The 14835-nt window shown below is 51.4% G+C and overlaps 1 protein-coding gene across 1 annotated transcript in view; it reads left to right on the top strand.

The window, feature by feature from the left end:
• Positions 1 to 14835, top strand: part of FLNC (filamin C) — a 152623-nt gene that overhangs the window by 61965 nt on the left and 75823 nt on the right. The window contains 2 exon segments of the mRNA XM_075598896.1: positions 9261 to 9509; positions 12922 to 13019. Coding sequence (XP_075455011.1) covers positions 9261 to 9509; positions 12922 to 13019 — 347 coding nt within the window.

Here is a 14835-nt window from a genome sequence, read left to right as displayed (position 1 = left end):
CGGTTATAGGGTTAGTTAGGAGAGGAGTTATAGGGAGCGGTTATAGGGTTAGTTAGGAGAGGAGTTATAGGGAGCGGTTATAGGGTTAGTTAGGAGAGGAGTTATAGGGAGCGGTTATAGGGTTAGTTAGGAGAGGAGTTATAGGGAGCGGTTATAGGGTTAGTTAGGAGAGGAGTTATAGGGAGCGGTTATAGGGTTAGTTAGGAGAGGAGTTATAGGGAGCGGTTATAGGGTTAGTTAGGAGAGGAGTTATAGGGAGCGGTTATAGGGTTAGTTAGGAGAGGAGTTATAGGAAGTGGTTATAGGGTTAGTTAGGAGAGGAGTTATAGGGAGCGGTTATAGGGTTAGTTAGGAGAGGAGTTATAGGGAGCGGTTATAGGGTTAGTTAGGAGAGGAGTTATAGGGAGCGGTTATAGGGTTAGTTAGGAGAGGAGTTATAGGGAGCGGTTATAGGGTTAGTTAGGAGAGGAGTTATAGGGAGCGGTTATAGGGTTAGTTAGGAGAGGAGTTATAGGGAGCGGTTATAGGGTTAGTTAGGAGAGGAGTTATAGGGAGCGGTTATAGGGTTAGTTAGGAGAGGAGTTATAGGGAGCGGTTATAGGGTTAGTTAGGAGAGGCGTTATAGGGAGCGGTTATAGGGTTAGTTAGGAGAGGAGTTATAGGGAGCGGTTATAGGGTTAGTTAGGAGAGGAGTTATAGGGAGCGGTTATAGGGTTAGTTAGGAGAGGAGTTATAGGGAGCGGTTATAGGGTTAGTTAGGAGAGGAGTTATAGGGAGCGGTTATAGGGTTAGTTAGGAGAGGAGTTATAGGGAGCGGTTATAGGGTTAGTTAGGAGAGGAGTTATAGGGAGCGGTTATAGGGTTAGTTAGGAGAGGAGTTATAGGGAGCGGTTATAGGGTTAGTTAGGAGAGGAGTTATAGGGAGCGGTTATAGGGTTAGTTAGGAGAGGAGTTATAGGGAGCGGTTATAGGGTTAGTTAGGAGAGGAGTTAGGGAGCGGTTATAGGGTTAGTTAGGAGAGGAGTTATAGGGAGCGGTTATAGGGTTAGTTAGGAGAGGAGTTATAGGGAGCGGTTATAGGGTTAGTTAGGAGAGGAGTTATAGGGAGCGGTTATAGGGTTAGTTAGGAGAGGAGTTATAGGGTGCCGTTGTAGGGTTAGTTAGGAGAGGAGTTATAGGGAGCGGTTATAGGGTTAGTTAGGAGAGGAGTTATAGGGAGCGGTTATAGGGTTAGTTAGGAGAGGAGTTATAGGGAGCGGTTATAGGGTTAGTTAGGAGAGGAGTTATAGGGAGCGGTTATAGGGTTAGTTAGGAGAGGAGTTATAGGGAGCGGTTATAGGGTTAGTTAGGAGAGGAGTTATAGGGAGCGGTTATAGGGTTAGTTAGGAGAGGAGTTATAGGGTGCCGTTGTAGGGTTAGTTAGGAGAGGAGTTATAGGGAGCGGTTATAGGGTTAGTTAGGAGAGGAGTTATAGGGAGCGGTTATAGGGTTAGTTAGGAGAGGAGTTATAGGGAGCGGTTATAGGGTTAGTTAGGAGAGGAGTTATAGGGAGCGGTTATAGGGTTAGTTAGGAGAGGAGTTATAGGGAGCGGTTATAGGGTTAGTTAGGAGAGGAGTTATAGGGAGCGGTTATAGGGTTAGTTAGGAGAGGAGTTATAGGGAGCGGTTATAGGGTTAGTTAGGAGAGGAGTTATAGGGAGCGGTTATAGGGTTAGTTAGGAGAGGAGTTATAGGGAGCGGTTATAGGGTTAGTTAGGAGAGGAGTTATAGGGAGCGGTTATAGGGTTTGTTAGGAGAGGAGTTATAGGGAGCGGTTATAGGATTAGTTAGGAGAGGAGTTATAGGGAGCGGTTATAGGGTTAGTTAGGAGTGGAGTTATAGGGAGCGGTTATAGGGTTAGTTAGGAGAGGAGTTATAGGGGGCGGTTATAGGGTTAGTTAGGAGAGGAGTTATAGGGAGCGGTTATAGGGTTAGTTAGGAGTGGAGTTATAGGGAGCGGTTATAGGGTTAGTTAGGAGAGGAGTTATAGGGGGCGGTTATAGGGTTAGTTAGGAGAGGAGTTATAGGGAGCGGTTATAGGGTTTGTTAGGAGAGGAGTTATAGGGAGCGGTTATAGGGTTAGTTAGGAGAGTAGTTATAGGGAGCAGTTATAGGGTTAGTTAGGAGAGTAGTTATAGGGAGCAGTTATAGGGTTAGTTAGGAGTGGAGTTATAGGGAGCGGTTATAGGGTTAGTTAGGAGAGGAGTTATAGGGGGCGGTTATAGGGTTAGTTAGGAGAGGAGTTATAGGGAGCGGTTATAGGGTTAGTTAGGAGAGGAGTTATAGGGAGCGGTTATAGGGTTAGTTAGGAGAGGAGTTATAGGGGGCGGTTATAGGGTTAGTTAGGAGAGGAGTTATAGGGAGCGGTTATAGGGTTAGTTAGGAGTGGAGTTATAGGGAGCGGTTATAGGGTTAGTTAGGAGAGGAGTTATAGGGGGCGGTTATAGGGTTAGTTAGGAGAGGAGTTATAGGGAGCGGTTATAGGGTTAGTTAGGAGAGGAGTTATAGGGAGCGGTTATAGGGTTAGTTAGGAGAGGAGTTATAGGGGGCGGTTATAGGGTTAGTTAGGAGAGGAGTTATAGGGAGCGGTTATAGGGTTAGTTAGGAGAGGAGTTATAGGGAGCGGTTATAGGGTTAGTTAGGAGAGGAGTTATAGGGAGCGGTTATAGGGTTAGTTAGGAGAGGAGTTATAGGGGGCGGTTATAGGGTTAGTTAGGAGAGGAGTTATAGGGAGCGGTTATAGGGTTAGTTAGGAGAGGAGTTATAGGGAGCGGTTATAGGGTTAGTTAGGAGAGGAGTTATAGGGAGCGGTTATAGGGTTAGTTAGGAGAGGAGTTATAGGGAGCGGTTATAGGGTTAGTTAGGAGAGGAGTTATAGGGGGCGGTTATAGGGTTAGTTAGGAGAGGAGTTATAGGGAGCGGTTATAGGGTTAGTTAGGAGAGGAGTTATAGGGAGTGGTTATAGGGTTAGTTAGGAGAGGAGTTATAGGGAGCGGTTATAGGGTTAGTTAGGAGAGGAGTTATAGGGAGCGGTTATAGGGTTAGTTAGGAGAGGAGTTATAGGGAGCGGTTATAGGGTTAGTTAGGAGAGGAGTTATAGGGAGTGGTTATAGGGTTAGTTAGGAGAGGAGTTATAGGGAGCGGTTATAGGGTTAGTTAGGAGAGGAGTTATAGGGAGCGGTTATAGGGTTAGTTAGGAGAGGAGTTATAGGGAGCGGTTATAGGGTTAGTTAGGAGAGGAGTTATAGGGGGCGGTTATAGGGTTAGTTAGGAGAGGAGTTATAGGGAGCGGTTATAGGGTTAGTTAGGAGAGGAGTTATAGGGAGTGGTTATAGGGTTAGTTAGGAGAGGAGTTATAGGGAGCGGTTATAGGGTTAGTTAGGAGAGTAGTTATAGGGAGCAGTTATAGGGTTAGTTAGGAGAGGAGTTATAGGGAGCGGTTATAGGGTTAGTTAGGAGAGGAGTTATAGGGAGCGGTTATAGGGTTAGTTAGGAGAGGAGTTATAGGGAGCAGTTATAGGGTTAGTTAGGAGAGGAGTTATAGGGAGTGGTTATAGGGTTAGTTAGGAGAGGAGTTATAGGGAGTGGTTATAGGGTTAGTTAGGAGAGGAGTTATAGGGAGCGGTTATAGGGTTAGTTAGGAGAGGAGTTATAGGGAGCGGTTATAGGGTTAGTTAGGAGAGGAGTTATAGGGAGCGGTTATAGGGTTAGTTAGGAGAGGAGTTATAGGGGGCGGTTATAGGGTTAGTTAGGAGAGGAGTTATAGGGAGCGGTTATAGGGTTAGTTAGGAGAGGAGTTATAGGGAGTGGTTATAGGGTTAGTTAGGAGAGGAGTTATAGGGAGCGGTTATAGGGTTAGTTAGGAGAGTAGTTATAGGGAGCAGTTATAGGGTTAGTTAGGAGAGGAGTTATAGGGAGCGGTTATAGGGTTAGTTAGGAGAGGAGTTATAGGGAGCGGTTATAGGGTTAGTTAGGAGAGGAGTTATAGGGAGCAGTTATAGGGTTAGTTAGGAGAGGAGTTATAGGGAGTGGTTATAGGGTTAGTTAGGAGAGGAGTTATAGGGAGCGGTTATAGGGTTAGTTAGGAGAGGAGTTATAGGGAGCGGTTATAGGGTTAGTTAGGAGAGGAGTTATAGGGAGCGGTTATAGGGTTAGTTAGGAGAGGAGTTATAGGGAGCGGTTATAGGGTTAGTTAGGAGAGGAGTTATAGGGAGCGGTTATAGGGTTAGTTAGGAGAGGAGTTATAGGGAGCGGTTATAGGGTTAGTTAGGAGAGGAGTTATAGGGAGCGGTTATAGGGTTAGTTAGGAGAGGAGTTATAGGGGGCGGTTATAGGGTTAGTTAGGAGAGGAGTTATAGGGAGCGGTTATAGGGTTAGTTAGGAGAGGAGTTATAGGGAGCGGTTATAGGGTTAGTTAGGAGAGGAGTTATAGGGAGCGGTTATAGGGTTAGTTAGGAGAGGAGTTATAGGGGGCGGTTATAGGGTTAGTTAGGAGAGGAGTTATAGGGAGCGGTTATAGGGTTAGTTAGGAGAGGAGTTATAGGGAGCGGTTATAGGGTTAGTTAGGAGAGGAGTTATAGGGAGCGGTTATAGGGTTAGTTAGGAGAGGAGTTATAGGGAGCGGTTATAGGGTTAGTTAGGAGAGGAGTTATAGGGGGCGGTTATAGGGTTAGTTAGGAGAGGAGTTATAGGGAGCGGTTATAGGGTTAGTTAGGAGAGGAGTTATAGGGAGCGGTTATAGGGTTAGTTAGGAGAGGAGTTATAGGGAGTGGTTATAGGGTTAGTTAGGAGAGGAGTTATAGGGAGCGGTTATAGGGTTAGTTAGGAGAGGAGTTATAGGGAGCGGTTATAGGGTTAGTTAGGAGAGGAGTTATAGGGAGCGGTTATAGGGTTAGTTAGGAGAGGAGTTATAGGGAGTGGTTATAGGGTTAGTTAGGAGAGGAGTTATAGGGAGCGGTTATAGGGTTAGTTAGGAGAGGAGTTATAGGGAGCGGTTATAGGGTTAGTTAGGAGAGGAGTTATAGGGAGCGGTTATAGGGTTAGTTAGGAGAGGAGTTATAGGGGGCGGTTATAGGGTTAGTTAGGAGAGGAGTTATAGGGAGCGGTTATAGGGTTAGTTAGGAGAGGAGTTATAGGGAGTGGTTATAGGGTTAGTTAGGAGAGGAGTTATAGGGAGCGGTTATAGGGTTAGTTAGGAGAGTAGTTATAGGGAGCAGTTATAGGGTTAGTTAGGAGAGGAGTTATAGGGAGCGGTTATAGGGTTAGTTAGGAGAGGAGTTATAGGGAGCGGTTATAGGGTTAGTTAGGAGAGGAGTTATAGGGAGCAGTTATAGGGTTAGTTAGGAGAGGAGTTATAGGGAGTGGTTATAGGGTTAGTTAGGAGAGGAGTTATAGGGAGTGGTTATAGGGTTAGTTAGGAGAGGAGTTATAGGGAGCGGTTATAGGGTTAGTTAGGAGAGGAGTTATAGGGAGCGGTTATAGGGTTAGTTAGGAGAGGAGTTATAGGGAGCGGTTATAGGGTTAGTTAGGAGAGGAGTTATAGGGGGCGGTTATAGGGTTAGTTAGGAGAGGAGTTATAGGGAGCGGTTATAGGGTTAGTTAGGAGAGGAGTTATAGGGAGTGGTTATAGGGTTAGTTAGGAGAGGAGTTATAGGGAGCGGTTATAGGGTTAGTTAGGAGAGTAGTTATAGGGAGCAGTTATAGGGTTAGTTAGGAGAGGAGTTATAGGGAGCGGTTATAGGGTTAGTTAGGAGAGGAGTTATAGGGAGCGGTTATAGGGTTAGTTAGGAGAGGAGTTATAGGGAGCAGTTATAGGGTTAGTTAGGAGAGGAGTTATAGGGAGTGGTTATAGGGTTAGTTAGGAGAGGAGTTATAGGGAGCGGTTATAGGGTTAGTTAGGAGAGGAGTTATAGGGAGCGGTTATAGGGTTAGTTAGGAGAGGAGTTATAGGGAGCGGTTATAGGGTTAGTTAGGAGAGGAGTTATAGGGAGCGGTTATAGGGTTAGTTAGGAGAGGAGTTATAGGGAGCGGTTATAGGGTTAGTTAGGAGAGGAGTTATAGGGAGCGGTTATAGGGTTAGTTAGGAGAGGAGTTATAGGGGGCGGTTATAGGGTTAGTTAGGAGAGGAGTTATAGGGGGCGGTTATAGGGTTAGTTAGGAGAGGAGTTATAGGGAGCGGTTATAGGGTTAGTTAGGAGAGGAGTTATAGGGAGCGGTTATAGGGTTAGTTAGGAGAGGAGTTATAGGGGGCGGTTATAGGGTTAGTTAGGAGAGGAGTTATAGGGGGCGGTTATAGGGTTAGTTAGGAGAGGAGTTATACTGTAGGGTGCCGTTGTAGGAGCAGTTGTAGTAAGAAGTTGTCGGCACAACAATATACTAACGTGCAGAAGATTAACGTGCAATTGCAAAACCTTGATACATTTTCTGTGTATACTGGTGTTCATACTTGTGGGTATACTTGTGGGTATACTTGTGGGTATACTTGTGGGTATACTTGTGGGTATACTTCCTGCGTTCCCTGGTCCTAATGCTAGACATACTGTGGTACCACTACTTGTGACGGGCTCCGTGGCTGCGTATCCTTCCTCTCTGACATTGCACACAGTATCACTGCGGTTCTGCCCCTGCGGGGGGTATCCTGCCTCTCTGACATTGCACACAGTATCACCGCGGTTCTGCCCCTGCGGGGGGTATCCTGCCTCTCTGACATTGCACACAGTATCACCGCGGTTCTGCCCCTGCGGGGGGTATCCTGCCTCTCTGACATTGCACACAGTATCACCGCGGTTCTGCCCCTGCGGGGGGTATCCTGCCTCTCTGACATTGCACACAGTATCACCGCGGTTCTGCCCCTGCGGGGGATATCCTGCCTCTCTGACATTGCACACAGTATCACTGCGGTTCTGCCCCTGCGGGGGGTATCCTGCCTCTCTGACATTGCACACAGTATCACTGCGGTTCTGCCCCTGCGGGGGGTATCCTGCCTCTCTGACATTGCACACAGTATCACCGTGGTTCTGCCCCTGCGGGGGGTATCCTGCCTCTCTGACATTGCACACAGTATCACTGCGGTTCTGCCCCTGCGGGGGGTATCATGCCTCTCTGACATTGCACACAGTATCACCGCGGTTCTGCCCCTGCGGGGGGTATCCTGCCTCTCTGACATTGCACACAGTATCACCGCGGTTCTGCCCCTGCGGGGGGTATCCTGCCTCTCTGACATTGCACACAGTATCACCGTGGTTCTGCCCCTGCGGGGGGTATCCTGCCTCTCTGACATTGCACACAGTATCACCGCGGTTCTGCCCCTGCGGGGGGTATCCTGCCTCTCTGACATTGCACACAGTATCACCGCGGTTCTGCCCCTGCGGGGGGTATCCTGCCTCTCTGACATTGCACACAGTATCACTGCGGTTCTGCCCCTGCGGGGGGTATCCTGCCTCTCTGACATTGCACACAGTATCACTGCGGTTCTGCCCCTGCGGGGGGTATCCTGCCTCTCTGACATTGCACACAGTATCACTGCGGTTCTGCCCCTGCGGGGGGTATCCTGCCTCTCTGACATTGCACACAGTATCACCGCGGTTCTGCCCCTGCGGGGGGTATCCTGCCTCTCTGACATTGCACACAGTATCACTGCGGTTCTGCCCCTGCGGGGGGTATCCTGGCTCTCTGACATTGCACACAGTATCACTGCGGTTCTGCCCCTGCGGGGGGTATCCTGGCTCTCTGACATTGCACACAGTATCACCGCGGTTCTGCCCCTGCGGGGGGTATCCTGCCTCTCTGACATTGCACACAGTATCACCGCGGTTCTGCCCCTGCGGGGGGTATCCTGCCTCTCTGACATTGCACACAGTATCACTGCGGTTCTGCCCCTGCGGGGGGTATCATGCCTCTCTGACATTGCACACAGTATCACTGCGGTTCTGCCCCTGCGGGGGGTATCCTGCCTCTCTGACATTGCACACAGTATCACCGCGGTTCTGCCCCTGCGGGGGGTATCCTGCCTCTCTGACATTGCACACAGTATCACTGCGGTTCTGCCCCTGCGGGGGGTATCATGCCTCTCTGACATTGCACACAGTATCACTGCGGTTCTGCCCCTGCGGGGGGTATCCTGCCTCTCTGACATTGCACACAGTATCACCGCGGTTCTGCCCCTGCGGGGGGTATCCTGCCTCTCTGACATTGCACACAGTATCACCGCGGTTCTGCCCCTGCGGGGGGTATCCTGGCTCTCTGACATTGCACACAGTATCACCGCGGTTCTGCCCCTGCGGGGGGTATCCTGCCTCTCTGACATTGCACACAGTATCACTGCGGTTCTGCCCCTGCGGGGGGTATCCTGGCTCTCTGACATTGCACACAGTATCACCGCGGTTCTGCCCCTGCGGGGGGTATCCTGCCTCTCTGACATTGCACACAGTATCACTGCGGTTCTGCCCCTGCGGGGGGTATCCTGCCTCTCTGACATTGCACACAGTATCACCGCGGTTCTGCCCCTGCGGGGGGTATCCTGCCTCTCTGACATTGCACACAGTATCACTGCGGTTCTGCCCCTGCGGGGGGTATCCTTCCTCTCTGACATTGCACACAGTATCACTGCGGTTCTGCCCCTGCGGGGGGTATCCTGCCTCTCTGACATTACACACAGTATCACTGCGGTTCTGCCCCTGCGGGGGGTATCCTGCCTCTCTGACATTACACACAGTATCACCGCGGTTCTGCCCCTGCGGGGGGTATCCTGCCTCTCTGACATTGCACACAGTATCACCGCGGTTCTGCCCCTGCGGGGGGTATCCTGGCTCTCTGACATTGCACACAGTATCACCGCGGTTCTGCCCCTGCGGGGGGTATCCTGGCTCTCTGACATTGCACACAGTATCACCGCGGTTCTGCCCCTGCGGGGGGTATCCTGCCTCTCTGACATTGCACACAGTATCACTGCGGTTCTGCCCCTGCGGGGGGTATCCTGCCTCTCTGACATTGCACACAGTATCACCGCGGTTCTGCCCCTGCGGGGGGTATCCTGCCTCTCTGACATTGCACACAGTATCACCGCGGTTCTGCCCCTGCGGGGGGTATCCTGCCTCTCTGACATTGCACACAGTATCACCGCGGTTCTGCCCCTGCGGGGGGTATCCTGCCTCTCTGACATTGCACACAGTATCACTGCGGTTCAGTAGCTGCGGGGGGTTACATTGCCCTTCCTCTTTCAGACTCGAAAGCCATCGTGGACGGGAACCTGAAGCTGATCCTGGGGCTGGTCTGGACCCTCATCCTACACTACTCCATCTCCATGCCCATGTGGGAGGATGAGGATGAGGAAGATGCAAAGAAGCAGACCCCAAAGCAAAGGCTTCTGGGATGGATTCAGAACAAGATCCCACAGCTTCCCATCACCAACTTCCACCGGGACTGGAAGGACGGCAAAGCGCTGGGCGCGCTGGTGGACAACTGTGCCCCAGGTGAGTGGCTCTGTGACAAATGTCTCACTCCTGACATGTACCGCATTTAGTGTCGGGAGACAGTCTCACTCATTGGAAGGGCAGTCTCACTCATAGGTAAGGCAGTCTCACTCATTGAAGGTCTATATCACATAGGGTCTGGGAGTCTCACTCATTGGGAGGGCAGTCTCTGCAGTCTCACTCATTGGGAGGGCAATCTCTGCAGTCTCACTCATTGGGAGGGCAATCTCTGCAGTCTCACTCATTGGGAGGGCAATCTCTTCAGTCTCACTCATTGGGAGGGCAATCTCTGCAGTCTCACTCATTGGGAGGGCAGTCTCTGCAGTCTCACTCATTGGGAGGGCAGTCTCTGCAGTCTCACTCATTGGGAGGGCAGTCTCTGCAGTCTCACTCATTGGGAGGCAGTCACACTCACTAAAGGACTATATTGCATAGTGGGTCTCACTGAGTGGATATTCGCATACATTGAGTGGCCGAGCAGTAGTCTCTCTGGAAGGGTGTCGGGGGTCTCTCTGGGAGGGGGGTAGGGGGTCTCTCTGGGAGGGGGGTAGGGGGTCTCTCTTGGAGGGGGGTAGGGGTCTCTGTGGTAGGGGGGGGTCTCTGGGAGGTGGGGGTACTGACCGCAGCTCTCCCCAAGTGTTATCACCGGGAGACCCCGTACCTCCAATTCCAGTAAGGCCGGTTACTTATCAGCCCTGTGAACATGGGCTGGGGTCACCTGCGTACGGGACGTTGGAATCCAGCTCTCCTGTGTGAGTCACGTATAGATTACGTGTTACACGCCTGTCATATGTTTGCAGCTGAGGTGGAAGTCCCGTTCTCCCCCTAACTTCATACAGAGAATCTCAATATAGTTCCAGCCCTTCGGAAACGTGCAGGTTTCTCCAGCACTGAAGGTGTTAATCCCCCCCCCCCCCGGCAGTCAGGGGGCTGTGTGATCAGGGTCCAGCGATTGGATCATAGACAGGAATATCCAGAGATGCCCCAGGGGGAGGGTGTGCCCCCCTCTCCCGCAGAGATGCCCCCCACCCCCTCCCGGGCCCCCCTCTCCCGCAGAGATGCCCCCCACCCCCTCCCGGGCCCCCCTCTCCCGCAGAGATGCCCCCCACCCCCTCCCGGGCCCAGGAGCAGCTGACAGCCCGTGGCATGCGCCTTATTTATACACACACAGGACTGCGGCTTTAAGAGCGGCGAGAAGAGTGCTCATAATGGTACCGAGTATCTGTATGCACTCCCTAATGTGTGCGCTGCCCTGCATGATGCTGCTGAGTATCTCTATGTACTCCCAGCCTTCTGAAAGTAAATAAGATAAAATGATGGAGCAGTTATATAATTTAGAGTATTTCCATACCCTACAACTGCCCCTCAGAATGAATCTGCTGCATTATATAATGATGCTGAGTAACTCTCTGCACTGTATAAGTGCTGTATAATGTTCCTGAGTATGACTAGACATTCCTGCTGAGAGATATACAGATATATCTGTGTGCTGCTGCGGCCCCATGAGAAGGAGCGTGTGTAACATTATCCAGGGGAGCGGTCTGTCCCCCTGCCAGGCGGGGGGGGGGGGGGGGGGGGGGGAGAGGGGGGGGAGTGTTTCATCTCATATAAGGCAACAGCTAGAGTACACACACACACACTCACACACGTATAAACTGTACACACACGTATAAACTGTACACACACACACTTATAAACTGTACACACACACACACGTATACAGACACACACACTCGTAGACACACACACGTATACAGACACAGACACACACACACGTATAAACTGTATATATATACACACACACACACATATATATGTATATGTACACACACACACACACACACACACACACACACACACACACACACACACACACACACATATGTACACACACACTGTATACACAAATATATACACACAGAGACAGACACATTTTCTTCTATTACTCCATATACTGTAACCGCTCGATATTACTCCTCCTATTACCCCATATAACCGCTCCCTATAACTCCTCCTATTACCTCATATAACCGCTCCCTATAACTCCTCCTATTACCCCATATAACCGCTCCCTATAACTCCTCCTATTGCACCATATAACCGCTCCCTATAACTCCTCCTATTGCACCATATAAACACTCCCTATAACTCCTCCTATTACCCCATATAACCGCTCCCTATAACTCCTCCTATTACCCCATATAACCGCTCCCTATAACTCCTCCTATTACCCATATAACTGCTCCCTATAACTCCTATTACCTCATATAACCGCTCCCTATAACTCCTCCTATTACTCCATATAACCGCTCCCTATAACTCCTCCTATTACCCCCTATAACCGCTCGATATAACTCCTCCTATTACCCCATATAACCTCTCCCTATAACTCCTCCTATTGCCCCATATAACCACTCCCTATAACTCCTCCTATTACCCCATATAACCACTCCCTATAACTCCTCCTATTACCCCATATAACCACTCCCTATAACTCCTCCTATTACCCCATATAACCGCTCCCTATAACTCCTCCTATTGCCCCATATAACCACTCCCTATAACTCCTCCTATTACCCCATATAACTCCTCCTATTACCCCATATAACTCCTCCTATTACCCCATATAACTCCTCCTATTACCCCATATAACTCCTCCTATTACCCCATATAACCTCTTTATTTCATCTGCACATAACTTCTCTTTTCAAAATATTGTTCCCTCCAATTCCTTTGAATGAGAAGCCTCTCATTCTCTCTCCCTCCCTCTCTCTCCTTCCCTCTCTCTCCCTCTCTCTCCCTCTCCCTCTCTCTGTCTCTCCCTCTCTCTGTTTCTCCCTCTCCCTGTCTCTCCCTCTCTCTCCTTCTCTATGCCTCTCTCTCCCTCTCTCTCCCTCCCTCTCTCTCTCCCTCCCTCTCTCTCTCCCTCTCCCTCTCCCTCCCTCTCTCTCCCTCCCTCTCTCTCCCTCTCTCTCCCTCTCTCTCCCTCTCTCTCCCTCCCTCTCTTTCTCCCTCTCACTCCCTCTCTCTCCCTCTCTCTCTCCCTCCCTCTCCCTCCCTCCCTCTCTCTCCCTCTCTCTCCCTCTCTCTCCCTCCCTCTCTCTCTCCCTCTCTCTCCCTCCCTCTCTCTCCCTCTCTCCCTCTCCCTCCCTCTCCCTCTCTCTCCCTCTCTCCCTCCCTCTCCCTCTCTCTTCCTCTCCCTTTCCCTCTCTCTTCCTCTCCCTCTCCCTCTCTCTCTCCTTCTCTCCCCCTTCCTCCCTCTCTCTCCCTTCCTCCCTCTCTCTCCCTTCCTCCCTTCCTCCCTCTCTCTCCCCCTCCCTCTCTCTCCCTCTCTCTCCCTTTCCCTCTCCCTCTCTCTCCCTCTCTCGCACTTTCTTTCGGTTCCTGACCCCACTTTCTCTTCTTCTCACAGGTCTGTGTCCAGACTGGGAAGCTTGGGACCCCAACCAGCCTGTGGAGAATGCAAGAGAGGCCATGCAACAGGCAGACGATTGGCTGGGAGTGCCACAGGTGAGAGGCCACGGAGAAAGGAGAGGGGGGTGGAGCCGCAGGTGAGAGGCCACGGAAAAAGGAGAGGGGGGTAGAGCCACAGGTGAGAGGCCACAGAGAAAGGGGAGGGGGTGAAGCCACAGAGAAAGGGAGTTTGGTGCCACATGTTCGAGGCCACACGTGAGAGCAGGGAGGAACAGGTGATAGGCCACGGAGAGAGGAGGGTGTGGTTGTCCTAAATGGGATATACTAGATGATAATTTACAGAAAGGCCCTAACCGCCCCACCCTTGTATCCTTTCCTAGCACCTGCCAAACCCAGGAGGTGCGGTAGAGTGGTTAAGGTGCCAGTCTGGTTTGGGGGTGAATCCCCGCTGCTGGCTGCACCTTATCTCCCTCCCCAAAAATATCTTTCATCGTAAAATGTATTCGTTTAACAAAATAGCAAAGAAAAGGAGAGAAAACCCCGTCCTTAAACTGGTCCGGCCTGATAACACTGAGGGGCGGCGTATTTCGGGAAGACGGGAGTGAGGCTGTGTTGGTCCTTCCTTGTGTTACCGCTCGAGAGGAGCAGCAGGCAGTGTTGGGCCTTCCTTGTGTTACCGCTCGGGAGGAGCAGCAGGCAGTGTTGGGCCTTCCTTGTGTTACCGCTCGGGAGGAGCAGCAGGCAGTGTTGGTCCTTCCTTGTGTTACCGCTCGAGAGGAGCAGCAGGCAGTGTTGGTCCTTCCTTGTGTTACCGCTCGGGAGGAGCAGCAGGCAGTGTTGGGCCTTCCTTGTGTTACCGCTCGGGAGGAGCAGCAGGCAGTGTTGGTCCTTCCTTGTGTTACCGCTCGAGAGGAGCAGCAGGCAGTGTTGGTCCTTCCTTGTGTTACCGCTCGGGAGGAGCAGCAGGCAGTGTTGGGCCTTCCTTGTGTTACCGCTCGGGAGGAGCAGCAGGCAGTGTTGGTCCTTCCTTGTGTTACCGCTCGGGAGGAGCAGCAGGCTGTGTTGGTCCTTCCTTGTGTTACCGCTCGGGAGGAGCAGCAGGCAGTGTTGGGCCTTCCTTCCTTGTGTTACCGCTCGGGAGGAGCAGCAGGCTGTGTTGGTCCTTCCTTGTGTTACCGCTCGGGAGGAGCAGCAGGCAGTGTTGGGCCTTCCTTCCTTGTGTTACCGCTCGGGAGGAGCAGCAGGCAGTGTTGGGCCTTCCTTGTGTTACCGCTCGGGAGGAGCAGCAGGCAGTGTTGGGCCTTCCTTGTGTTACCGCTCGGGAGGAGCAGCAGGCAGTGTTGGGCCTTCCTTCCTTGTGTTACCGCTCGGGAGGAGCAGCAGGCAGTGTTGGGCCTTCCTTCCTTGTGTTACCGCTCGGGAGGAGCAGCAGGCAGTGTTGGTCCTTCCTTGTGTTACCGCTCGGGAGGAGCAGCAGGCTGTGTTGGTCCTTCCTTGTGTTACCGCTCGGGAGGAGCAGCAGGCAGTGTTGGTCCTTCCTTGTGTTACCGCTCGGAAGGAGCAGCAGGCAGTGTTGGTCCTTCCTTGTGTTACCGCTCGGGAGGAGGAGCAGGCGGTGTTGGGCCTTCCTTGTGTTACCGCTCGGGAGTAGCAGCAGGCAGTGTTGGTCCTTCCTTGTGTTACCGCTCGGGAGGAGCAGCAGGCAGTGTTGGTCCTTCCTTGTGTTACCGCTCGGGAGGAGCAGCAGGCAGTGTTGGTCCTTCCTTGTGTTACTGCTCGGAAGGAGCAGCAGGCAGTGTTGGTCCTTCCTTGTGTTACCGCTCAGGAGGAGCAGTGTGATACCTATTGTGGGACCGGGAGATAGTTGGGACGTTCCAAGCTTCCAGAACTCACTGTGAGATCATCGTACGTG

Source organism: Ascaphus truei, chromosome 5, assembly GCF_040206685.1.
Source record: "Ascaphus truei isolate aAscTru1 chromosome 5, aAscTru1.hap1, whole genome shotgun sequence".
Lineage (NCBI taxonomy): Eukaryota > Metazoa > Chordata > Amphibia > Anura > Ascaphidae > Ascaphus > Ascaphus truei.
Note: the sequence above shows the minus strand (reverse complement) of the source record. Positions and strands in the feature narration are given on the sequence as shown.